At 45.2% G+C, this 27,301-nt stretch overlaps 1 protein-coding gene and 1 non-coding gene across 2 annotated transcripts in view; one reads left to right on the top strand and one right to left on the bottom strand.

Annotated features, from left to right (window-relative positions):
* Positions 1 to 27,301, top strand: part of LOC126456043 (uncharacterized) — a 197,074-nt gene that overhangs the window by 4,655 nt on the left and 165,118 nt on the right. Inside the window, exon 3 of the mRNA XM_050091797.1 lies at positions 11,572 to 11,712. Coding sequence (XP_049947754.1) covers positions 11,572 to 11,712 — 141 coding nt within the window. The remainder of the gene's footprint in view (positions 1 to 11,571; positions 11,713 to 27,301) is intronic.
* On the bottom strand, positions 1,492 to 1,646 carry LOC126458682 (5.8S ribosomal RNA). The gene has a single exon (XR_007585676.1). It is a non-coding gene; the product is annotated as a 5.8S ribosomal RNA (ribosomal RNA).

The following is a 27,301-nucleotide window of genomic DNA, read 5'->3' as shown; positions in this document are numbered from 1 at the left end:
CCTTCATTATATTACCTGATTTGTTTACACAGAATGCGGAAAAAGTAACTCGATCTTAAGAGAAAATGACTAAGCTACAACGATGTCGAAACTGATCTCCACTGAACTATTTACTCAGTTGGATACGCCGTTCCAGCTCTTGTAATGTGCTTACCCCTAAGAACCGCAATATTTGTTTCTGCAGTTCGGAAATAGTTTGAGGGAAAATCTTCTAAATAGCATCCCTATCCCGAAAAGAAAATCAGCTGCTGATAAAACAGAAGATTGAAAGACCTTTCAAATCACTTGTCCATGAAAAGAATGCTCTAAGATCGTCACGGTGGTGTTGGCTGAGCAAATTCAGCGTTACAACGCCGAAATCGCGTGTACTGTAGCTGGTCGTAAGACGGCAGGCCAAGGAAACGGTGGGACTCGTCGTTCTTCAAAGAAAGGTTGCATATTCCTCGCCTCATGCAGCCAGACATTGTCCTAGTACAATATGGCATGTGGAACTAGTTGCAGGAGAGATACTCATCTACATCTACATCCACACTCCGCAAGCCACCTGACTGTGTGTGGAGGAGGGTACCCTGAGTACCTCTATCGGTTCTCCCTTCTACTCCAGTCTCGTATTGTTGGTGGAAAGAAAGATTGTCGGTATGGCTCTGTGTGGGCTCTAATCTCTCTGATTTTATCCTCATGGTCTCTTCGCGAGATATACGTAGGAGGGAGCAATATACTGCTTGACTCTTCGGTGAACGTATGTTCTCGAAACTTTGACAAATGCCCGTACCGAGCTACTGAGCGCCCCTCCTGCAGAGTCTTCCACTGGAGTTTGTCTATCATCTCCGTAACGCTTTCGCGATTACTAAATGATCCTGTAACGAAGCGCGCTGCTCTCCGTTGGATCTTCTCTATCTCTTCTATCAATCTTATCTGGTACGGATCCCACACTGGTGAGCAATCTTCAAGCAGTGGGCGAACAAGTTTACTGTAACCTACTTCCTTTGATTTCGGATTGCATTTCCTCAGGATTCTTCCAGTGAAACTGTCTGGCATCCGCTTTACCGACGATCAACTTTATATGATCATTCCATTTTAAATCACTCCTAATGCCTGGTCCCAGATAATTTATGGAATTAACTGCCTCCAGTTGTAGCTAGCTGATATAGGCTCTTTATATGTATTCACAGCACATTACACTTGCCTACATTGAGATTAAATTGACATTCCCTGCACCATGCGTCAATTCGTAGCAGATCCTCCTGCATTTCAGTACAATTTTCCATTGTTACCTCTCGATATACCACGGCATCATCCGCAAAAAACCTCGGTAAACTTCCGATGTTATCCAGAAGGTCATTTATGTATATTGTGAATAGCAAAGGTCCTACGACACTCCCCTGCGCCACACCTGAAACCACTCTTACTTCGGAAGACTTCTCTTCATTGAGTGTGACATGCTGCATTCTGTTATCTAGGAACTCTTCAATCCAATCACACAATTTTTGCCGACCCTGAGCCAGACGTGGCCCGGGAACGGAATCCATGGACCGCAATGTGCGTTCGAAACGTCGATGTTCATGTGTCCTGCAGTTCACATGTCGACGCGCAATTTGCTGCGTTCTTCATCGACCCACGGGCCGAGTGATCCACCGTCACTCGGACTCAAACCTCTGGGGCAGCAGTTGATACTCAGATTACCCTCAACACGGAGGAGGCGAGATCGTACGTTGTAGCCAATGGCTCCTCAAACTATCGCACTGCTATTGTTCACTCTGCCGTTCGACAATGTAGTTTGGCCGATTGCGATCATAACAGTAGCACCTAACACGTACACAGCCATCAATAAGGCAAGTTGAAGTCCGAAACACTACATTCTGCCACTCGGCACGCCAGTGACTGTGTTGGCGTGTCCATTCCACTCTGAGGTGTTGGTCGTTTCCAATCAATGGAAACCGTCAAAAGGGCATCCGTGCACACTCTGCAGAATGCAGCGCACATGTCCACTCCCCATTGTAGTGTTCAACGTTGAACCAGCACAGTTGGTTACAACCGTGCGTAGAACTGCGCACCAGTGTCGTACCAGCACGCACAGCATCCCTCTGCATCCCTCTGCAGTCTTAATCACTTACGTATCCATTGTTGTCCACATTTTTCGATTTTGGAGTGATACAGATCATTCCTGAAATTTTCGCAAACAGTAGTGCAAATACTCGTAACTACGATATAAGAGTAACGTCTGGTGTCACAGCGTGATAAACTGCTTACCGCTGTTGCCAAACGTGTTTTGTGTCAATTTAGTTCAGCAATGAATCTTGTTCATTTGATCCAAGTTTAGTATTATACACACAACTGTTACGCCTCACGTACCACGTACCGGTTAATCATCTCTGGTCGAATTGCTTATGAAGTGGCCTGGATGTCATGACCATCACTTCCAGCACATTTAGTAAACGGGTAACTACATGTTTTTAACGTTACTGTTATCTGTTCTTTTTTAGTTAGTTCATTGTTAATTGAATCTCGAGCGTGAGACCGGTTTCATGTGAGGTACCCTGTGTAATGTAAGGAGTTCGTAAACAAGAACTGTGTGAAATGAAGTTAGAATTGGTCTGTCAGTACAGTTCAATGAATCAGCCTTTGATGCAACATTATGGTAAGGCTGTACCAAATAAGGCTACCATTAAGCACCTGTGAAAGTCCTAGATGGCAAGAAATGCGGCAGATACAGCCGAAAGTGGTCGAATATACTATCACCTGAAAAGTTCATCGACGTGCAGAGTCCCATGTAATCTGAGTGACGCCTTTAGGACCACGTAAACGATGAAACATTTTGTCAAATGTAATTATGCTTGCCAAATATTTGACCGTGTACGATGCTGTTTGACGTGTTTGTCAAGCACAGATCGTGTTTGGCCTGTTGGCGACAAATTTTTATTGACGGAAAGGTTGGCAAGATGGCGGATGTTTGTGTCGATGTGTCGCTACATACGTTTAGTGAAAAAGTGTTTTGTTAAAATTCCTCACTCTATCGTGAGTTTCACGCGAAGGAACTTGCCCCCTTTCTTGCAGCGGTGTACCGTAGGTCTCTAGAAGAGCGTAGCGTTCCAAAAGATTGGAAAACGGCACAGGTCATCCCCGTTTTCAAGAAGGGACGTCGAACAGATATCTCTAACGTCGATCAGTTGTAGAATTTTGGAACACGAATTATGTTCGAGTATAATGACTTTCCTGATGACTATAAATCTACTCTGTAGGAATCAGCATGGGTTTCGAAAAAGACTATAGTGTGAAACCCAGCTTGCACTATTAGTCCACGAGACTGAGAGGGCCATAGACACGGGTTCCCAGATAGATGCTGTGTTTCTTGACTTCCGCAAGGCGTTTGATACAGTTCCCCACAGTCGTTTATTGAACAAAGTAAGAGCATATGGACTATCATACCAATTGTGTGATTGAAGAGTTCCTAGATAACAGAACGCAGCATGTCATTCTCAATGGAGAGAAGTCTTCCGAAGTAAGTGATTTCAGTTGTGCCGCAGGGGAGTGTAGTGGGACCGTTGCTGTTCACAATATATATAAATGACATTGTGATAACATCGAAAGTTCACTGAGGCTTTTTGCGGATCATGCAGTAGTATATCGAGAGGTTGTGTTGTTGTTGTTGTTGTTGTGGTCTTCAGTCCCGAGACTGGTTTGATGCAGCTCTCCATGCTACTCTATCCTGTGCAAGCTTTTTCATCTCCCAGTACCTACTGCAACCTACATCCTTCTGAATCTGCTTAGTGTATTCATCTCTTGGTCTCCCTCTAGGATTTTTACCCTCCACGCTGCCCTCCAATACTAAATTGGTGATCCCTTAATGCCTCAGAACATGTCCTACCAACCGATCCCTTCTTCTGGTCAAGTTGTGCCACAAACTTCTCTTCTCCCCAATCCTATTCAATACTTCCTCATTAGTTATGTGATCTACCCATCTAATCTTCAGCATTCTTCTGTAGCACCACATTTCGAAAGCTTCTATTCTCTTCTTGTCCAAACTATTTATCGTCCATGTTTCACTTCCATACATGGCTACACTCCATACGAATACTTTCAGAAATGACTTTCTGACACTTAAATCTATACTCGATGTCAACAAATTTCTCTTCTTCAGAAACGCTTTCCTTGCCATTGGCAGCCTACATTTTATATCCTCTCTACTTCGACCATCATCAGTTATTTTGCTCCCCAAATAGCAAAACTCCTTTACTACTTTAAGTGCCTCATTTCCTAATCTAATTCCCTCAGCATCACCCGACTTAATTAGACTACATTCCATTATCCTTGTTTTGCTTTTGTTGATGTTCATCTTATATCCTCCTTTCAAGACACTGTCCATTCCATTCAACTGCTCTTCCAAGTCCTTTGCTGTCTCTGACAGAATTACAATGTCATCGGCGAACCTCAAAGTTTTTATTTCTTCTCCATGAATTTTAATACCTACTCCGAATTTTTCTTTTGTTTCCTTTACTGCTTGCTCAATATACAGATTGAATAACATCGGGGAGAGGCTACAACCCTGTCTTACTCCCTTCCCAACCACTGCTTCCCTTTCATGTCCCTCGACTCTTATAACTGCCATCTGGTTTCTGTACAAATTGTAAATAGCCTTTCGCTCCCTGTATTTTACCCCTGCCACCTTTAGAATTTGAAAGAGAGTATTCCAGTCAACATTGTCAAAAGCTTTCTCTAAGTCTACAAATGCTAGAAACGTAGGTTTGCCTTTCCTTAATCTTTCTTCTAAGATAAGTCGTAAGGTCAGTATTGCCTCACGTGTTCCAGTGTTTCTACGGAATCCAAACTGATCTTCCCCGAGGTTGGCTTCTACTAGTTTTTCCATTCGTCTGTAAAGAATTCGTGTTAGTATTTTGCAGCTGTGACTTATTAAGCTGATAGTTCGGTAATTTTCACATCTGTCAACACCTGCTTTCTTTGGGATTGGAATTATTATATTCTTCTTGAAGTCTGAGGGTATTTCGCCTGTTTCATACATCTTGCTCACCAGATGGTAGAGTTTTGTCAGGACTGGCTCTCCCACGGCCGTCAGTAGTTCCAATGGAATATTGTCTACTCCGGGGGCCTTGTTTCGACTCAGGTCTTTCAGTGCTCTGTCACACTCTTCACGCAGTATCATATCTCCCATTTCATCTTCATCTACATCCTCTTCCATTTCCATAATATTGTCCTCAAGTACATCGCCCTTGTATAGACCCTCTATATACTCCTTCCACCTTTCTGCTTTCCCTTCTTTGCTTAGAACTGGGTTTCCATCTGAGCTCTTGATATTCATACAAGTCGTTCTCTTATCTCCAAAGGTCTCTTTAATTTTCCTGTAGGCGGTATCTATCTTACCCCTAGTGAGATAGGCCTCTACATCCTTACATTTGTCCTCTAGCCATCCCTGCTTAGCCATTTTGCACTTCCTGTCGATCTCATTTTTGAGACGTTTGTATTCCTTTTTGCCTGTTTCACTTACTGCATTTTTATATTTTCTCCTTTCATCAATTAAATTCAATATTTCTTCTGTTACCCAAGGATTTCTACTAGCCCTCGTCTTTTTACCTACTTGATCCTCTGCTGCCTTCACTACTTCATCCCTCAAAGCTACCCATTCTTCTTCTACTGTATTTATTTCCCCCATTCCTGTCAATTGCTCCCTTATGCTCTCCCTGAATCTCTGTACAACCTCTGGTTCTTTTAGTTTATCCAGGTCCCACCTCCTTAAATTCCCACCTTTTTGCAGTTTCTTCAGTTTTAATCTACAGGTCATAACCAATAGATTGTGGTCAGAGTCCACATCTGCCCCTGGAAATGTCTTACAATTCAAAACCTGGTTCCTAAATCTCTGTCTTACCATTATATAATCTATCTGATACCTTTTAGTATCTCCAGGGTTCTTCCATGTATACAACCTTCTTTCATGATTCTTAAACCAAGTGTTAGTTATGATTATGTTGCGCTCTGTGCAAAATTCGACCAGGCGGCTTCCTCTTTCATTTCTGTCCCCCAATCCATATTCACCTACTATGTTTCCTTCTCTCCCTTTTCCTACACTCGAATTCCAGTCACCCATGACTATTAAATTTTCGTCTCCCTTCACAATCTGAATAATTTCTTTTATTTCATCATACATTTCTTCAATTTCTTCGTCATCTGCAGAGCTAGTTGGCACATAAACTTGTACTACTGTAGTAGGCGTGGGCTTCGTGTCTATCTTTGCCACAATAATGCGTTTACTATGCTGTTTGTAGTAGCTTACCCGCATTCCTATTTTCCTATTCATTATTAAACCTACTCCTGCATTACCCCTATTTGATTTTGTGTTTATAACCCTGTAGTCACCTGACCAGAAGTCTTGTTCCTCCTGCCACCGAACTTCACTAATTCCCACTATATCTAACTTCAACCTATCCATTTCCCTTTTTAAATTTTGTAACCTACCTGCCCGATTAAGGGATCTGACATTCCACGCTCCGATCCGTAGAACGCCAGTTTTCTTTCTCCTGATAACGACATCCTCTTGAGTAGTCCCCGCCCGGAGATCCGAATGAGGGACTATTTTACCTCCGGAATATTTTACCCAAGAGGACGCCATCATCATGTAATCATACAGTAAAGCTGCATGCCTTCGGGAAAAATTACAGCTGTAGTTTCCCCTTGCTTTCAGCCGTTCGCAGTACCAGCACAGCAAGGCCGTTTTGGTTATTGTTACAAGGCCAGATCAGTCAATCATCCAGACTGTTGCCATTGCAACTACTGAAAAGGCTGCTGCCCCTCTTCAGGAACCACACGTTTGTCTGGCCTCTCAACAGATACCCCTCCGTTGTGGTTGCACCTACGGTACGGCTATCTGTATCGCTGAGGCACGCAAGCCTCCCCACCAACGGCAAGGTCCATGGTTCATGGGGGGGGGGGGGGGGGGGGGGCGAGAGGTTGTAACAATGGAAAATTGTACTGAAATGCAGAAGGGTCTGCAACGAATTGACGCATGGTACAGGGAATGGCAATTGAATCTCAATGTAGACAAGTGTAATGTGCTGAGAATACAGAGAAAGATAGATCCCTTATGATTTAGCTACAAAATAGCAGGTCAGTAACTGGAAGCAGTTAATTCCATAAATTATCTGGGAGTAGGCATTAGGAGTGATCTAAAATGGAATGACCATATAAAATTAATTGTCGGTAAAGCAGATGCCAGACAGAGATTCATTGGAAGAATCCTAAGGAAATGAAGTCCGACAACAAAGGAAGTAGGTTACAGTACACTTGTTCGCCCACTGCTTGAATACTGCTCAGCAGTGTGGGATCCATACCAGATAGGGTTGATAGAAGAGATAGAGAAGATCCAACGGAGAGCATCGCGCTTCGTTACAGGATCATTTAGTAATCGCGAAAGCGTGACGGAGATGATAAACTTCAGTGGAAGACTCAGTAGCTCGGTTCGGGCTTTTGTTGAAGTTTCGAGAACATACCTTCACTGAGGAGTCAAGCAGTATATTGCTCCCTCCTACATATATCTCGCGAAGAGACCATGAGAATAAAATCAGAGAGATTAGAGCCCACACAGAGCCATACCGACAATCTTTCTTTCCACGAACAATACGAGACTGGAATAGAAGGGAGAACAGATAGAGGTACTCAAAGTGCCCTCCGCCACACACCGTCAATTGGCTTGCGGAGTATGAATGTAGATGTAGATGAAAACTACTATAAAGTATAAAAACAAAATTGCACAGACAATTACGAAAATGTAGAGCTGTCGCTTCTTTCCCAACCATATATTACGCATGAAGAGGTTATTAACAAAATCAATATTTTACGCATACAGTAACATACAAGCGGAGTGGAATGAAATAAAAGAAATCGAGGAACTCCGGTTCCTCCACGGGCGATGATGGCTCTATGTTCCCTTGTTGTGGTATTTTAATGAACTGTCATTAGAGAACCAGGTAGGGCGAAGTAACGCTGAACAAGTTATTAAACGTTTCACTGTCCGCGGAAAGTTAAAAATCATCAGGTTCTGAGTGTAATATTTCCGTTAGCTGGTTTTCAGTTGTATATTGCCTATTTTGATACATTCCCTGGACAAGCATCTTGTTTTCTTTTTTAAACACGGTACCAGAGGAAATAATAGAAGTTCTTTATCTGCATTGGTAACCATTCCCACTATATCAAAATACAGCACATACAAATGTAAGATTAAATTGACGATTGAATTTTGGTAGGCAGCGTTATAGATCGCATCAATTGAATAATAGTATTAACGTTGCAGTTTTTGCTAGTTAAATTTGATGATATCTAACATTGGTTTTTTCAATCATTTTGATGTTTTTTCTCATTCTAATTTTTTTAGGTTTCAGCTTCATGTTTACTCTCGCCAACTATGGACCATGTAAAACAATTACTTACATATTGTTTTTTCGAATAAGGTGGTTCTTCTTATCTTCCAGCATTTCATTCCCTCTCTTTTTTTCGAAAACCGTTTATTTTTTATTTTGGTTAAGAATTTTTGTTCTGAATAGCTTCAGTTAGCTTCATCCCTCCTAAGTTTTTGAGTATCTCTGATCCAGCTGTTCTTTTCGTTACTGAAATTTTCGAATTCTCTTAATGTATTATTTTTTGTCTATTTTTCCACGTTTCCAGAAAGGTGAACTGCCTTCTCCCGATTGTCTGAAAGTTCGGTAATTCTTCGATAGTTCTTTGTTGCTTCTTAATTTGTAGTTGCCATATTCATCTGCATTGAATCCTCGAATTTTTTGGAGAACTACACTCTTTCCTTCTCCATTTTCTCTATTTCTCCTACTTTAAGTAGGAGAGCACTTGCAGTTTCATAGCTTTTTTGTAGTGCCTAATTTTCGGTTTGATGGAGATGGATTTTCTATTGCAGCAGTCCTTGAAGAGCCGATATACCATCTCCAGCTTCTGAAATTTGGGATTGTTTTCTTCTTTGGTCACTCCAATGGTTTGAAGAAAAATGTTTTTGTGACTGTAAAAGAGTTTTTTTAAGAAACTACATAGACGCGGGAGTCAGTCAACACCCATATGACGTCAAAGGCAGTACTGCGCCGCAGCGGTAATTCCGCTCCAAGGTCACGCGCTCGAGCGCACGGAGATGCTGAGAGCTACAACACAAATTAATGCATTAAATGTTTAGTTTTTGTTTATTAAAAAAATAATCTCACGGGAGATAAGGTAAGGATAGGTACTTTATTTCAGTTTCTGTAGTAAAAGGTAAGATCGCCAGTCACTTTAATTTTTGCGCAATTTCCTTGGCCTTTCAACCATACAGCGACGGACTGTCTCTTTTATTTTGCGATGGTTCCTGGTTCTCACTGCAAGTGGAATATTATACGTGAATCTGGTTAGACGGCGTCAGTCGTCGTGCACCTGCTCGTGCAACAGCATTGGACGGCGATGCCACGCTACACGAGATTTAGGTGTTCTCGCCTGATGGTCTATAAGACCGTTGCAGGACTGGAGGCTTTTAATAGAAGAGATAATATTGCTTATCTCACCTTTCATGTAAACGAGGTGACTTGGGTCGGTCGTATTTCACGTCAAATATGCCATTTGTTGTTAGGACCAGGAATCATAGTAAATTAATGTGAGTCCGTCACTGTATGGTTTAATGGTCAAGGAGTTTGTGCAACAATTAAAGTGAATGGTGATCTAACATTTTGTTTCAAGGTCAATAACTTATGCAATTACTACTGACAAACAACAGTACAAGAAATATATGGGAGATGGGTCCCAAGAATGATGCGGGCGAACAGCGAACAAAAACTACTGCCAAATCCTTATTTCTGGAGTGCTGCAGCAAGAATAGTGAAGAGTTCTTCAGTGATGATGTGATTGATGATTAAAGATAGTGCTCCGTATACTTCATAGACGACGATCCAGTGAGTGGCATCATTAATATTCTGCGACAAAACCAAAGAAATTCAAACAGACGCAAACACACAAAATCATGGCCACAGCTTCTGGGTCAGAAAAGGTCTTCTTTTTAATTTTTTTATACACTTCCTGCGGAGACAAGTGACATGTTGAGAGATATTGTGAAAGCTCTTTAAAGGTTGGGTTCACAATTGAAAACCACTGGCGGGGACTACTCTCGAGGGCCATTATTCTGCTTCACGACAATGCTCGGCCTCTTTTGCAGCAACGACAATGGCGCAGCCTGACACTTTTCGGTGAGAATTACTGGACCACCCGTCCTACAGCTCTGCTCTAACACAATCACTTTCTTTTTCCAAAACTTGATGACTTTCTTGGTGGACAACGATTGGCGAATGATACGTTGAAAGCAGCTGTAACTGTCTGGTTAAATGGACTGACGGCAGAGTTCTAGGACTGCGGTATCCAAAAGCTGGTGCCACAATTGAAATGGTGTTCGGACATTAATGGTTATTACGTAGAAAAATAAAATAATTTTCATATTTCCATTTCTCATAAAAGTTGTGTTCATAAATAAAATATTTCGTGTGCTGTAGCAAAACGAGTCGTGTTAAAAACTACCCTTGTATTTTCTAACTCCATTACGTGACTGAATGGATACCCTCATTCCAGGATGTATTCGGTGGTTATTATTATACTTTAACTAGTTAAGCCATTTTAGACGAAAAAGCGATTTACCGTATCAATGTGCATTAGAGCTGCAGACAGTCAACACGGGTCTGCACAAGGTGAGCAGGACCTTAGTCGGAGAGTTGTTTTATGCAAACATCAGTAATGTATTGATGCGCTTCGCGAGTATGGACGCCGGTAAAGTACTGGTAAAGTAATGAGACCTTCTTCTGCACTGAGGTTGAACATGAGTTGGAAGTGCAAATTAACCTGCAATTTGGGAATTGCTCCAGGGAGAGGCCGGCGGCCAGTTGCACCATAGACTGTTGAAGTTAGTGTTGCCATGGGTAAGAGTATTGGACACAATGTACGATCTTCGAACAGTGCACGGGCTGTGGTATGACAGATGAACATCTCATGGTCCCCATTTGCAAAGTGCTTCGAACAGTTGTGAAATGTTATCTCTGGTGGGACGCAGATGGTCGTCACACTGAGGAACGTTTGTAACTTGGAATGTGAAGATGGTACGCGATTAACAAATGTTAGCCCCTCATGTAGAAATTAAAATGTTTCTTTCAGTGGTTTGTTGTTTTTCTTCTGCACGATGTTACAGATGTTTCGACAAAGTTTCATCGTCCTACGGTCACTAGTTTATTCGTGGGGGGCCCTCTCAAGTAGTGCAAATTTAATAACTGCTGAGTGCTTACAGGTAACAGTGAACAGATTGCATCCTTATTTATATTAATAATACATAATGATACTAATGAAATAAGCTTAGTGTTTAGTTGTTACCTACCTTAAATCTACTGAGCAGATAAATTGATATGAAATTCATTGTATACTTCGTCTCAAATTTAGTTGTCAGGGAACCACAGGCTCTCATACTCGCTAAACCAGTTAATGCAAAATCGTCTGTTTTCGGACCTGCTCCCTGGGCGACCTGTCTCGGAGGACAGCCTTGTGACGACTTGCCGGCGTTTCCAGGCGCGGCGCTGGCGTCGCCGATGGTGGTGCTGTCTCGCGGCTGGCTGCGCAGACACCGGCCCGCCGTGCTGATCACCGCCTCCGTGCTGGGCGCTGCTGTCCTCGTAGTGCTGCTCGCCGCCCTCGCCTACCACGTCACGCGTGAGTCCCAGCCTGCTGCCTGCCTCCCAGTACTGCTTACTCCCTTATCAGCTTGCGTTTATTCTCCTATTTATGACTTCACAAGGTTCCATCTTCAGGCACCTCATCAATAAAAAATCTTACCAACAATCAACATAGCTCTTAGGAGACAGCGTATTGAGACAGAGATTGGACAAAAATATGGAAACACGGCGAGAAATGAATAAACTAAAAACTGAACTCCGTCCGAACAGGTCTCGGAAGGCCGACCAGCCGTCGCGTCATCCTCAGCCGACAGTCGTCAATGGATGCAGATATGGAGGGCCATGTGGTCAGTATACCCCTCTTCCAGCCATCGTCAGTTTTCGTAACCGGAGCCGCTACTTCTCAATCGAGTAGCTCCTCTATTGGTCTCTCAATAGCTGAGTGCACCCATGTTGTCAACAATGCTCGGCAGGCCCAGACGGTTACCCATCCAAGCGCTTGTCAAGCTCGACAGCGCATAACATTGGTGATCTGGTCGGAAGAGGTTGCGCTGTTTTATTTAACCACGAACGGTACCTGCGCCATGTCCTCAGTACGTTGCAAATGTCACTCCTGCTCGAGGAAGTGTTCTGTATAGTTGTGACTGCATTCGAACAAGGGCGAATTGCTGGTGGTCGTATAGTGGGTACTCCCATAACCAAGATAGGGGGAATGTTTGGTGTTTCAGGAGGAAACGTACAGAAGATTTATAACGCACACAGATAAAGCGGAAAAAATACTATCCGCCAACAAAGGGACCGTAAGAACTTACTCACCAGTTTGATTCATACTGACAGGATCCGCAGGACAAGACTATGACTTCAACTTAAGTAAATATGAAGACGCAACTCTCGACCGTTTTCGAGAAAACAGAGTTGGAAAAACTTTGACGTGCATGTATACTTTGTATCGTCGCTCGGATTTAAGTACTTCATATGCCAACGACTAAGAGCTAAGTTTCACAAGCACAAGGTCTTTGGATCGAATATCGTTGCTAATAATTTTTCTTATTCCCACGTAATTTTAGCAACGGACGTGTCGTACCTCATGAGATTGTGTGATAGCAGAGAACTGTTTGTGAACGCAAAGTAAGTATGTTTTTCAGTATACACTGAAAAATCAATGAACACGCAAAAATTCTGGGCTCATTACAAGTGCTGTATATTGCAATAATTATTGTTTACCATGTTTCTGCGATTCGTGCCGTGCCCCATACTTGCCACAAACGTAACTAAAATAAGATAAATAAAATGACTATACTGATCTGATTGAAAGTTCTTCTGTGTCCTTTTTTTCAGTCTCTACGAAAAATTTTTCTTCTTTCTTTCGCTATAGACATTACGAAAATAATAAATGGCTCATTAAATATCGATAATTTTCACAGTAATAAGAAACCTGCTGTAAGAATTACGTGGGAATGAAAAGTGCTTGGTCGCTAAGTGGCGGATTCCTTGAATATTTGTGATCGTACAAAGTAAATAAGCACCCGTAAAATTTCGTTCTTGCGTCTTGCTGGTTAAATACATTGAAGTTCTAGTTGTGGCCTAACATCCCATCAAAATGAGTCAAATCAGTTCCCTTGTAAGTTACAAAGGCGGACGAAAGTGTGTGTTAAATGTTTGTTACAGTCCTCATTGGAGAAGATTGACGAAAAATAAGGACGACGGAGCTGCAAAAGTCACTGCAGGACTTGAATATCACACTCGTGAACTCTGTCAGCACCAAAAAATACGGAAGAAGCTCCGTAAGTAGGGAACTGCAAGACTAGCTGGAATTCCAAGACCATTCATCAGTGATGCAAATGCCTGTAACGGGAACACGCGGTGCCGAAGCCAAAAAACCTGGACTATAGAGCAATACAAGAAAATCATTTGGTGGATGGGTCTTGTTTTATTCTGCAAAGTCGCAGTACTGCCAAGGATTTATGACCGTTTGGCTGTTCGCTGTAATTTATCTCCTTCAAAATAAAGGAAAAAAATGTGACAGAACAGTAAAGAACGTACTTAAATCCTCCGAACAGATATTGTTCGGAGTCGGCCTACATCACAGTAACCACAGCAGGCGCATAACGAGAAAATGTCATAAGTAGTTCAATTTTGATAAGATTCGCTTACTGTTCGCCAAAACAAAACCCGCTTAACTGGTTTTCTAGTGTTCATGTTCAGAGACGTTGCAGGGGAGCGGATAAGCTTTGTGACGGCGGACCGTGATAAAAAGAAGTATAATGCGATAAAATGTTTTGCATTACACAAAAAGCATTTGTCGGACTTCGTGACAACAAATTTTCACGGCAAGGTTCGATTTGTATAGAATAGAAAACTGCATATACTGGCGCGCTACTTTTTAAAGTCCCAAAACCAAAGGCTTTCCAAAAACTGATACAGGAAAAATATCTGGCCCTATCTTGGATCTCTAATGGACTATTATAAAATATACACTTAAATTAATTTATTATTAGTATTATATTTGTGATAGTTTAAGTAAGAAGAAAATGCGTCCTTAAATGAACGAACAGAAGAAGAAATCTGATGCTCAGGAAGCTATACGGGCGTCATCTATTCAAAGTTGAAGATCGAAATCCAAAGCAACGGCGACTATGGAGCAACACAGATACTAAGTGTAATTTTATTTGTGAAGCATGAAAAACAGATTAATTTATTATATCATGTCCATCGAATGGTACAACGTTTGTTCTCCAATGGTGATGCTGCGTTAAAATTCGAGAAGGCCCTTTTTCATATATCTCCCATCGTTCAGGACTGATATGAGCAAGATGATGAGTTGTCGTATCTCCCCTGGCCACTAGAGTAAATAACATCGAGTCTTTGTGGTCTACTTTCGAGTGAAGAATGTGTGATCGCTATGCACGTCGTTCATTGTTACCTGAACTTGTCAGGTTTCACAGGAAGAATAGTAGAAGATTCCATTGCAAACCATACACGAACTGTACTTATCCATTCCGAGGGACCGAGCGAAGTGGCGCAGTGGTTAGCACACTGGAGTCGCATTCGGGAGGACGACGGTTCAATCCCACGTACGGCCATCCTGGTTTAGGTTTTCCGTGATTTCCCTAAATCGCTCCAGGCAAATGCCGGGATGGTTCCTTTGAAAGGGCACGGCCGACTTCCTTCCCTGTTCTTCCCTAATCCGATGAGACCGATGACCTCGCAGTTTGGTCTCTTCCCTCAAACAACCCCAACCCATTCCATTCCGAGGGCACTGAAAGCTGCTTTGGATGCCATTGGGTTTCGTACACCATGTTACGCAAAGTAATATGGGTAAAGTTTCATGCCATATTTTTATCCGTCCCCCCCCCCTCATATTTATCACATAATTGACCCGTATGTCCAAAACTAAATATTTTATCAGGCAGGCGTGCACACGAGGGGCCGTGACACCGCCCCGTCCCTTCAAGCAGTGCAAAAAAAAGAAGCGTTTACACTCATCAATTTACAAATTTCTTATCTAGCTTGCGGATAATAAAGGGTCATGAAACCGAAGTGTCTTGAAAATAATACAGAAATCCAGAAAATTACAAACTATGTTTAACGCTGGTTACTTGCCAGCTGCTTGACCAAGGGTCTGCCCACGTGGATGAGCTAGCAGCCAGACTAGCACGTACGTAGCTGCTATCAACAAAAAATCCAACATGTCTCTTGAGTTCAGATAGATATTGCAACCGCAGAGAATTAGGGTAAGACACTCTATTAAGAAAAAATAACACAAAAACTGAATTTCTCGAACGTAGTCCGAAACGACTGAAAGAACCAGTACTCCGCTCGTTCACACGTCTGTTTTTCTTTTTTTTTCTTTTTTTTTCTTTTTTTTTGTAAGTTTCTGTGGGACCGAACTGCTAAGGCCATCGGTCCCTAGTCACACACACTACTTAATCTAACTTAAAGTAACTTACGCCAAGAACAAGACTCACATGCATGCCTGAGGGAGGACTCGAACCTCTGACCGAGGTAGCCGCGTGAACCGTGGCAAGGCGGCGAAGACCGCACGCTTACCCCGCTCACGCCTGTGCGGACCTTTATTCAAAATCTTGGTACTAAGTGACAGCTTGATGAGGAGTCCAAACTTGGGTTTTACATACCACAAATTTTCATGTCAAAGTTGTTTGGCGTTGTGTTCCTCTTAAAACAACTGCATGAGTCATGTATTGCTCCAGTTTTTGGATGATTGGTTTACAAATGCTGTATTTCTAACTGCAGCTTTTTGGAAGTTTTACTGTTCTAAACATTGATGAAACCAATTATTATATTAAAATTCTATACCTCCTCGCCCCCCCCTCCCTCTGCTCTCCTCCCCCTCCCAGGAGAAGGGGGCTACAGACAGTAATAAAATGTGACCGCCGTCCAGAATAGATCCGTCCCTGTGACCATCTCACATCAAAAGCGAACCCCCCACGGGCTGGCCACTCTTTGGCAGCTCCTTGCTTCGCTACCACGGGCCCCCTGCCTTTGCAGCATCTTTTCCCTTCTGTGCTGCATGTCTATCCTCTTGCTATTCTTTTTCCCCTCCCTTCGGGAACATGTCTAGGGTGTTATTAGGAATGTTCTGCGTTGTGTGTCGCTGATTTAAGAACACTCACACCACTATTTTTCGTCCCCTTTTTCTACCATTGTTTTCCTTCCCCTCTCGTTCCTCACCTTCGGCGTTTGCGGGTCTTCTTCTTCTTCCTCTTCTTCCTCCCCCTCCTCCCCCTCCTCCCCTCCTCCCCCTCCTCCCCCTCCTCCCCCTCCTCCCCCTCCTCCCCCTCCTCCCCCTCCTCCCCCTCCTCCCCCTCCTCCCCCTCCTCCCCCTCCTCCCCCTCCTCCCCCTCCTCCCCCTCCTCCCCCTCCTCCCCCTCCTCCCCCTCCTCCCCCTCCTCCCCCTCCTCCCCCTCCTCCCCCTCCTCCTCCTCCTCCTCCTCCTCCCCCTCCTCCCCCTCCTCCCCCTCCTCCCCCTCCTCCCCCTCCTCCCCCTCCTCCCCCTCCTCCCCCTCCTCCCCCTCTTCCCCCTCTTCCCCCTCTTCCCCCTCTTCCCCCTCTTCCCCCTCTTCCCCCTCTTCCCCCTCTTCCCCCTCTTCCCCCTCTTCCCCCTCTTCCCCCTCTTCCCCCTCTTCCCCCTCTTCCCCCTCTTCCCCCTCTTCCCCCTCTTCCCCCTCTTCCCCCTCTTCCCCCTCTTCCCCCTCTTCCCCCTCTTCCCCCTCTTCCCCCTCTTCCCCCTCTTCCCCCTCTTCCCCCTCTTCCCCCTCTTCCCCCTCTTCCCCCTCTTCCCCCTCTTCCCCCTCTTCCCCCTCTTCCCCCTCTTCCCCCTCTTCCCCCTCTTCCCCCTCTTCCCCCTCTTCCCCCTCCTCCCCCTCCCTGTGAGCTCCTGAAGGCCAGCCCACGCGTCTGAAGCGTAATAGGTGACTTCGTAACGCGTAATTCCCAGCCCCGGGTTGATAGGTAGGCTTAGCACGTACCCCCTGGTACACGCCAGGCCCAGGGAGGGCTCATTGCCTGAGCTGCAACCTTCTCAAATTGCCGATTGGCTCCTCTGTCAGGTGTTGGGGAGGTGTGACCTGTCGTGTGAACAGTCACCTAAGGCGGGTGCGTCCCCCTTGTGAAGGGGGTCCCCAGTTGGAAGAAGTATGCCCTCGGAGATGCTGGCAATCGTGGGAATTTTCTCGCAATGAGCCAATCATCTTCACAATCAACGTCTACAAAACGTAAACGTAATGAGATTGATTCAAAGACCTTTCCCACTGCACCATGATTCCTCGTGGTCTCATGTACTGAAGATGGTCAGTCCTCCACCATGATAAATGTTAATTATTCAGACAGATGTTGACGCAATTGCCGGCGCTGTGACTTACTGCTCTCGTTATGGAATGGCACTTTGCTTTTGGAGGCTACTTCTCATTCTCAAGCGCAGCAATTGCTTGCTGCTTCGCTTCTCCACGCCTACCATGATCGTGTTGAGACCCATAGAACCTTGAATTCTACACATGGTGTTATTTACACTAGGCTGCTCTACGGTCTTACCGAGGCCGAAATTCAATCTTACCTCTCAGACCAAGGTGTGATTGTTATCCATCGGCTGACGAAAAAGATAGAATAGTGCCCACCCACACTCCTATTCTCACCTTTGACAGAGTGGTGTTTCTGTCCAAGATGAAAGCAGGTTATGAAATTATCACAATCCGCCTGTACATTCCGAGCCCGATACGCTGCTACCGGTGTCGTTGTTTCAACCACACGAGAATGTCTTGTTGACACCCAGCCAAATATGTAACATGTGGTAAGGATACACATGAAGGTGATTGTCTGCCTCCTTCTCCCCGCTGTATCAACTGCAATGGCGGCCGTGTTGCCTGATTTGGGAGTTCTCCCATGTATGTTGACGAGCAAGCTGCAAAGACATCTGGGTAAAGGGAAAAGTGCCTCACCCAGTCGCTCTCAAGTTATTGGCTTGTCGCAAACCCTGTGTTATCCCATCTAGCACCTACAGTTCTGTTATTGTGACCAATCACTCCATGAAGGACATGGACACGCAGACATGCGATCTCAAATTCAGTTCTGAAGTTGCGAAATCGCCCAGTGTCAAAGTTTCATTACCATCCCCCAGTCCAGCTGTGCAACAAGCCATTAAATTCTCGCCTCAAGGGGTGAAGCCACCAGCTACACAACCAGTAGGCCAGAAAGGACAGGAGTACTCCCATGAAGACTTCCTGTGTCTCTCCAGCCAACCGACACCTGAGTCTCCCTCTGCTAACCAGAAAGGTTCGAAGAAGTCCACCAAAGGCAAATGGTGTTCCCCTTTGCCGACTCGAAGCTCCTCTTTGACAGTGTTGCCATGTGATACCTTAGCCCGTCCAGCCTCTGTGCCGCCGGTGCACACCACCAATCATTTTTCAGCATTGGACTCCACAGACCGACAGCGCAAGCAAGCCGAATTTTCTGTGGACCCCATGGAGCACGATCCTCCTGCGTCTCTGCCCTGTAGCAGCGCCTCTTCACGGGCTGTTACTCGGCAGTCGCTGACGTAACACCCCTACATCTCCTCACGACTCTCCTCCAATAGAACGTTCGCAGCCTTTGGTCCCACAAAGAGGATTTACAGCTGCTTTAGTATTGCGTCATCCTCTTGTACTCTGCCTTCAGGAAACGAAATTACGCCCTTATAAGTACTTTGAGCTTTCACATTTCTTCCTGGTTTGTTTTGACCTTACCCCTGAGGTCGGCATTCCATTTCATAGGGGCGTTATGCTGCTCATATGGGATGACATTCATAGTCGATCCATGTCCCTAACTAACCATCTTCAAGCTGTTGCAGTTCGCCTTTCTCTTCCCCACCTGACCTTTTCCCTCTTCGCCATTTATGTCACCAGGGAAGACTTTCTTCAGCTTATTGGGCAGCCATCTCCCCCATTTCTGCTACTCAGTGACTTTAATGTGCATCACCACTTTGGGGGTTCTCCCAGAACCTGTCAGAGAGGTGCCTTCTTGGCTGATCTTAATCTACTCAACCTTTTCTGCCTTAACACGAGAGCACCCACTTTCCTTTCAAACTCCTCGCACATCTATTCCCATTTGGACCTATTCTTCTGCACGGTCCAGCTTGCCCATCGTCTTGAATGATCTCTTCTTTCTGTCACCCACTCGAGCGACCATTTCCCATGTGCTATCCATTTACTGACTCCTACCCCACCTGTGTACACACCCAGATGGCTGTTTACTAAGCCTTACTGGCGGCTTTACTCCTCCCTGGCGACTTTCGAAGAACAAGATTTCCCCAGTTGTGATGACCAGGTGGAATCTCTCAAACATTGTCCTTACTGCTGCAGAATGTTCCGTTATTCGCACTTCCTCCTTACCACACCGTCTCCCACTGCCTTGGTGGGCTGAGGCGTGCCGCGACGCAATACGCGCAGGGAGGCGTGCTTTCTGCGTTTTAACCATCATTCTACGATGCCGAACTGCATTCATTATAAACAGATCCGTGCAAAGTGTCGTTGCGTTCTTCGGGATAGCAAAAAGCTAGCTGGATTTCATTCACTAGTTCTTTTAACTGTTCCACCCCCCCCCCCCCCTCTGTCGTGCGGGCCAACGGCCGACTGCTCACTGGGACCAAAGTCCTCTCGTCAATTTCCGGCCTGACAGTAGCACACGGTGTCATTGTTGACCCTACTGCTATCTGGAACACCTTGGGCCGCCAATTTACGGAAGTTTCGAGCTCTTCCTACTATCACCATGCCTTCCTCGATCGGACACAAGCTGAGGAGGCTCGAGCGATACCCTTCTCTTCTCAGTCGGGAGTGCTACAATGCCGCCTTTACAATGAGGGAGCTAGATTCTCCACTCCAGGGCTAGACGCTGACCACATTCAGATGTTGCAGCACCTTTCTCTGGCGGGCAAGCACTTTCTTCTTAACACGTACAACCGCATCTGGGCAGAGGGCACATTTCCTGTACTTTGGCGTGAAGCCACTGTCGTACCCATACCTAAGCGCAGTAAGGACAAAAAACTTCACCAGCTGCGTTTGTAAGGTGGTGGAATGTAAGATTCATACCCGACTGGTATGTTGGTTCGAGTTTCGCAATTTTCTGATGAATGTTCAGTGGGGATTTCGAGCGCGGCATTCTGCAGTTAACCATCTTGTTACTGTGTCCAACCATGTCATGAATGATTTTCTGCGGAAATGCCGCACTGTGACCGTGTTTCTCGATTTAGAGGCGGCCTATGACATGTACTGTAGAACTGGTATCCTCCATGTTCTTTACAGGTGGGGCTTCCATGGCCACCTGCATTGTTCCCTTCAGGAATTTGTAAACGACGGAGTTTCCAGTTTGGGTGTGGGTTCTGCCTTGTTGGACACCTTTATCCAGGAAAACGGCGTGCCTCATTGTTTCGTCCTGAGCGTCGTCCTCTTTGCTATCGCCATTAACCCTATAACGGCCTGTCTTCCGCCAGGTATCTCCAGATCCCTTTTTGTTAATGATTTTGCTATCTATTTCAGTTCTCCACGGACCTGAAACACTGAGCGGCGTCTTCAGCGATGTATTGATCGTCTTTGCGCTTGGAGCATCGACAGTGGCTTTCGCTTTTCCACTGACGGTTTTTTCTGTATGAATTTCTGGCGACGCAATGGGTTTCTCCCACAATCTTCACATCTTGGGCCTGTTGCTGTTCTGTTCTTTGGAACTAAGAAGTTCCTGGGGCTCATACTCGATAGCAATCTCTCTTGGTCCTCCCATGTGTCTTACCCGGCAGCCCAGTTCCTCAATGCCCTACGTGTCCTCAGTGGTAGTTCCTGGTGTGCCGATCGAACCACCCTTCGCCGTTTGTACTGGTCCCTTGTCTCTTCAAAACTCGACTATGGGTGCTTCGTTTATGCGTCTGCACGTCCGTCCCCCTTATGCTGTCTCGTGGCATCCGCTTGGCCACTGGCGCATTTTACACTAGCCTGTTTGAGAGTCTGTATGCTGAAGCTGTTTAACTACCACGGTCCTACTGCTGCGACTTTCTCCTCAGCAGGAATGCATGCCGTTTGTCTGCCATGCGTGGCCACCCATCCTATGCTTCCTCCTTCGATGATTCCTTTGATCACCAGTATAGAACACATCCATCTTCTCTGTTACATCCTGGAGTCCACTTTCGGCACTTGCTTACGCTAGCTTAACTGCACACTTCCTGCACCTTTCCCAGTGGGTGTGAACTCTTCACCACCTTTGCTTCATAAAGTGGCCCATAGTAACCGTGGCCTTCATTCGCTTCCTAAGGGCACTACTCCAGCATCGTTTTATCACCTTCAGTTTCACGACCTTCGCATGGAACTTCGCGATAATACCTTTGTATACACTGATGGTTCTATGACTGACCGGGGGGGTCGGGTGTGCCTTCGTTCGTCATTGGCACCCATGTCTTTCCATTTAGGCATCCAGCACACTGCCCAGTGTTTATAGCCGAGCTCTTCGCCTTGTATGAGGTTACGGAGTACATCTGGTGACACAGCCTTTTCAATTGTGTCCTCTGCTCAGACTCTCAGCGGCCTCCAAAGCCTCTGTGCACTGTACACTGTCCATCCCATAATGCAGTGGGTCCAGGAAAACTGTCACTTGTTCACTCTTGGTGGAGCCACTGTGATGTTTATATGGGTTCCTGGTCATGGTCTGCCACGAAATGAGGCTGCTGCTGATGCTGCTGTCACGGCTGCAGTCCTCGTACCTCATTCTGCTAGTTCCTATATTCACTCCAATGATCTCTGTGTTGCTGTGTGTCAGGAGGTGGGGTCCCTTTGGTACCACCAATGGTCCTTGCATCATGGGAATGAGCTCCAGCTTATTAAGCCTCTCCCAGCGGCTTGGACGACCTCCTGTCGGCCCCCCCACTGGGGAAGGTCATTTTAACTGGGCTGTGTATTGGGCACTACCTTTTTAGGCGTTGTCATTTGATAAGTGGCGCTACACCACCACTTTGTACACATAGCACCCAATTTTTAACTGTCCGCCACTTCCTGGTGTAAAGTCCATTTTTAACCTTTTTCCTTCCCATTTGGGTTTGCAGTCTGAGTTATCGGCAGTTTTAGCAAATGACGCATGGGTTGTCGACTGTGTTTTACTTTGTAACTGGCAATGCAATATGGCGAGCGCCATTTAATTTTTAGTTTTGGATCTCTGTTTATGTATGGCCTTTCTTAGCCCTTTCTCCACGTTCGTGTTTTTAGCTATCTTCTCTTATGTTAATTGGGACTGATGTGTACTTATTTTTAACACTGTCTTCATGTACTATAGTTTTGACTAGTTTTGTTTTTTGCGCCCTAAAGCAAAACAAAACCAAAACCAATCATAAAGTGAAAAATTCCTCTTTCTCCCCAAATCTCATTCTACAGATCTTCTCTACAAATTGTAGTACGGATTTCAAGCACAGTTTGCACTTGAACGTTAATAAATTGCCATCAAATACCGTAAAATGGCCGTCCAGGGGCCTCACGGTTCTTTTGTGACATTGTGCATGGCATACATGAGAGCCCAAGCTATTGCAGCCCCCTTCCTGATTGGAGTGGGTGGTATGAGGGCGGATGCTTGGTGCATGAAGTGTATTGAGCTGGCAAAATCTTGAATGGCCATCTCTTCAAATGGTGAACGATCATTGAATTATGCTCCATATAATCCAGTAGCCTACCCTTCCCTGGCTACACCCTGGGAGGAGGCCCAGGCTCACCATTGTGAGATGGAACACTTTCCCACTACCTCGTCTGTACTAGGACAGACACACATTCACTGCCACAAAGCCATTGTTTTTTTGTGGAGAATTTCGAGGATAAGTTTAGCAGAGTGAGTTCGAGCCCCTTGTTGTCTATAGCTTCTTCAGATGCCCAGTCTCCAGCTCTTCGTGCTTGTGATCGTCTTGGCAATGTCCCAGTGTCTATTACCCCTGACAGATCTCTGAATATGGTCCAGGGAGTGATTTCTCATAGGGACCTCATCATGAAAACTGATGAGGAACTCCAGGCTAATGTGGAGCGACACATTGTTCATTTTGTTCGATGTGTGAAGAATGGTCCTAAAGACAACAGCACTGATACTGGCTTCTTCATTCTGTCTTTCAAGGGAGATACCCTCCTAGAGACGGTCAAGGTTATGTGCTACAGACGTGAAGTGAAGCCATATGTCCCACCATCGATTAGGTGCTTTCGGTGCTTGCGAGGCTCACCAGAAATATGACTGACTCCATCCAGTGTTACTTGCTTCAACTTTTGCCTCTGTTATATCCTTTTCCCCCTTCTACCACATCCTTTCACAGCCCTATCCCCCTCCTCCACCGCTGCAGTTCCCATGCCCTTCTCTCTGAACACTGCTCCACCTCCCCAACCAAAGAAGTGACCCCGTTCTTCGATGTCTGCCAGGGATGGGGCTCCCCCTTGGACCCTTCTCCCTGGCGTCTCTCAGGCTGGAAGCCTGCTACCACGACTCGGCCAAATGATCTGTGGTCCCAAGGTCGCCTGCTCTGTTTCAGTTCGGGATCTTGCAGAAGCCTGTACTCCCCCTGTGCCCTGCCCTCTTCCACCTCCAAAGGAGAAGAAGAAGAAATACAAGTCGCAGGACATGGAGATCCCCCCCTCCCCCTTCTCTGTGTGCCCAGAGGTGTCATCTCACCCTCGCAACCTGAGTCTGACGTCTTATTTATGGATGTCACCCCATCCTTGTTGGTGACGATCACTGATCAAGTGACATGAGCTCTCCTTGGCTTCTTTATGTCGAACCTGGACTCTCACCACAGTGGACCTGCAATGGATATTATTATTACCAACTGGAAGTACAACTTGTTTCTTCTGATTCTGCGTTTTGTCTTGCTCTTCAAGAAACGCGGTTCTGTGAAGGCCACTCTCCAACGTTTTGTGGTTATCGGGCATTCTGTCAGAACTGTACCAGCCCTGGGATAGCATCTGGAGGGGTTTTCATTTAGGTCGACTCTGATGTCATTAGTGCCTGGAAGCACTAGCAGTTAGTGTGCAAACGACCCCCAGCAATTACCAGGCGCTGTGTCTACCTCCTACCAGGTAGGAGGGAGGCCTACCTTAATACAGCAATCCCCGCTCTTGTATCTCCTCCTCGCGGATTTCAGTACACGCCACCCCTTGTGGGGAGTGCCACTTTGATGGGTAGGGGTCTTCTAGTTGTCCAGCTTATCACACTTTGATTTGTCTCCCCAATAACGGTTTCCCTATCCACTCCAGTGTCGCTCATTGCATCTTTACTGCTATCGATCTCACGATCTCCTCCCCTGCTCTCGTGGCTTCCCTTCATTGGATTCCCCGTGATGATCTTTGTGACAGTGACCGGTGATTCTCGTTCCCCTGCCACAGACAGGCCCCCGTTGAGCATTCTGCAGGGCCAATTGGCCTTTATGTGTCTGCTGTACTAATCAACACCTCTCTCTAGAATTGCACTGATGTGATTGGGCAGTGCGTCTCTACCGCTATTCTTCATGCTGCTGGCACTTCTATCCCCCTAAACACTGGTCCCCCTCGTCGTTGACTGGTGCTGTAGTGGACCAAGGACGCATTAGTCGCTGTCCAGGACTGCCGATGGACGTTGCAGCAATTTCACAGACCAAGCCTATAGCTTTTAATCACATCCGTAATAAGAGTTGCTTCCTTACTAATCAGAGTAAAAAGGAATGCTGAGAGCCCTTTGTTTCTTGCCTGGGGACGTATGCCTCTTCATAACAAGTTTGATTCAGGCTCCGTAGCCTTCTGAGGCACCAGCAACAGTCAGCCGTCAAGAGTCTTATCCTCCAGCGTGCTCTGTGTTCTGATCCACTGAACACCACGTAACACTTTGCAGCAGCATCGGCGTCCTCTTCCTATCCTCCTACCTTCATCCAGTAGACAGACCTCCCTCTGTTTCAACACGCATCAAGCTCAGTCCTACAATGAACCCTTCACTGAATGGGAACTAGTGTTACTTAAATATCGATAGTTGACACAACCTATATCATCGGTGGTATTTTTAAAAACTATCGATTGTTTTTGGCAGGTATTTCAAGTGAAAAATAGCTTTCTAAGAATTTTCATTGCTTAAAATAAAACAGTACAAAATATGCAAATTTTGTTTTATAAAAAGTAAGGTATTTAAAATCTTGTCCTTTAGTCTGTTGTTTAAAATACAATACTAAAAGATACATGTAAGTTATTTAAATTCTTCTCCTTTAGTCTGTGGCGTTTTTAAGTAATTATTTATCCTGCTTTGGAGAAAACCCTCTCTACAAGAACGGATGTCGCTGGGCACTACAAAAATGTAATGGTCATCCGATTTCAAACTGTCATGTATTAGCACTGCTCTTTGAACGTAGTTTCTAATGATGTCACAAGCCTATCAACAGTCAATGTGTTAAAAGGTTTCACTCTTTCATTGACTGACTTAATCAAGGAATCCAGTACATTTAGTCCTTCATTAATTGTTATGGTGCTTAACAAGTCTGAAAACCATGCAGCACTCCCTCCTACAAGAGGTATGATTAAGTTGTGATCTATGAGTCCCCTGAGATTGTTGTTGCTACTTAAAAAGGTTAAAGATATATTCTCTCTTGTGTAGCTAAGTAATTTTCTGCTGTGAGCGTAGGCAGTGTTTTTGAACTTTCATTGATCGCAATCTCAAGCTCACTTCGTACTTCTACAATTCTTTTGAGCGTATGCCATGACCTGTTCCGAGTCGGCACCTCTTGCATCAGTCTTAGATCTTTTTTTGTTTGCTCCTTTTTGAACATAGCGCAGTTTGTCATTGGCTAGTGTATAGTTATGAAAGAAAGTCACAATAGCCTTCGTTTTCAATAAAATTTTGGAAAATGTTTCTGCTTTGAAACGATCTTGTGCTGTTATGTTGATGCAGTGGGCAAAACAGGGTGAATGTCGAATCCTTAAGATTTAGGCATCTTTTTCGTAATTGCAGCGTTGTCTGTAATCACTATTACTGTCTTAACATGTATATTGTATTCTGGTAAGATCTGATTGAAGACGTGAAAGAAATGTAATGTTAATCTGCCAGTATGTCCGAAATTTTGCATAATGTCAAAAAATTTCTTTTTTCAACGTCTTTTTATCTGAAAAATTACTTTCATATACAAAAAATAATTCTCATAAAAAAGAGGCCAATACATTACTTATCGATGTTACTTTGAGCTTCAGCGTCTTAGAAGCACGCAGAAAGCAGGTAGAGGAAGAAGAGGGAGGAGGTCACCATAAGGAATAGTCTCCATACACTCCAACATCAAATTCACTATGGAGACTGAAACGGAGGGTAAATTACCTTTCCTTGACGTCTTGGTCAAGAGAAGGGCTGACGGCACCCTAGGTCATGGGGTGTGTCGGAAGACTACGCACACTGATCTGTATTTGCACGCAGACAGCTGCCACCACCCTTCACAGAGGAATGGGGTACTTAAAACTCTAGTACATAGGGCGCGCACTATCTCTGACGCAGAGTGTCTACCCCAGGAATTGGAACATCTGAGAACTGTATTTCGAAAAAATGGATACTCAGAGTGGCAGATTCAACGTGCTCTCCGCCCAACCACTGCAGCACAACCTGTTGAGATGGATGAAGTCACGAGGGAGGAGGTAGGCACTGCATTTATTCCATACACAGGCGCACTCTCGGCGAAAACCGCCCGCATTCTGAAGAAACACCGGGTCGGAACTGTGTTTTGTCCTCCAAATAAAACTCGTGCACTGGTAAGGAGCGCCAAAGTTGACCTCGGTTTGAGGAAGGCCGGCGTGTACCAGATTCCGTGTCAATGTGGCAAGTCGTATATTGGTCAGACGATGCGTACCGTCGAGGATCGATGCCGTGAGCACCAGAGGCACACTCGACTGTTGTATCCGAGCAAGTCGGCGGTCGCTGAACATTGTTTGTCGGAAATTCACGCCATGGAGTATGACCGCACGAGGATTCTGGTACAGACGTTGAGATACTGGGACAGCGTTGTTAGAGAGGCCATCGAAATTCGCACCAATGACGACCTCATAAACCGTGACTGTGGCTATAATCTTAGCAAGGCTTGGGAACCAGCGATCGGGTTAATCAAGAGTAAATCGAGCAAACGTATAGTTGTGACG

This window comes from Schistocerca serialis, chromosome 2, assembly GCF_023864345.2.
Source record: "Schistocerca serialis cubense isolate TAMUIC-IGC-003099 chromosome 2, iqSchSeri2.2, whole genome shotgun sequence".
Taxonomy (NCBI): Eukaryota; Metazoa; Arthropoda; class Insecta; order Orthoptera; family Acrididae; genus Schistocerca; species Schistocerca serialis.
Note: the sequence above shows the minus strand (reverse complement) of the source record. Positions and strands in the feature narration are given on the sequence as shown.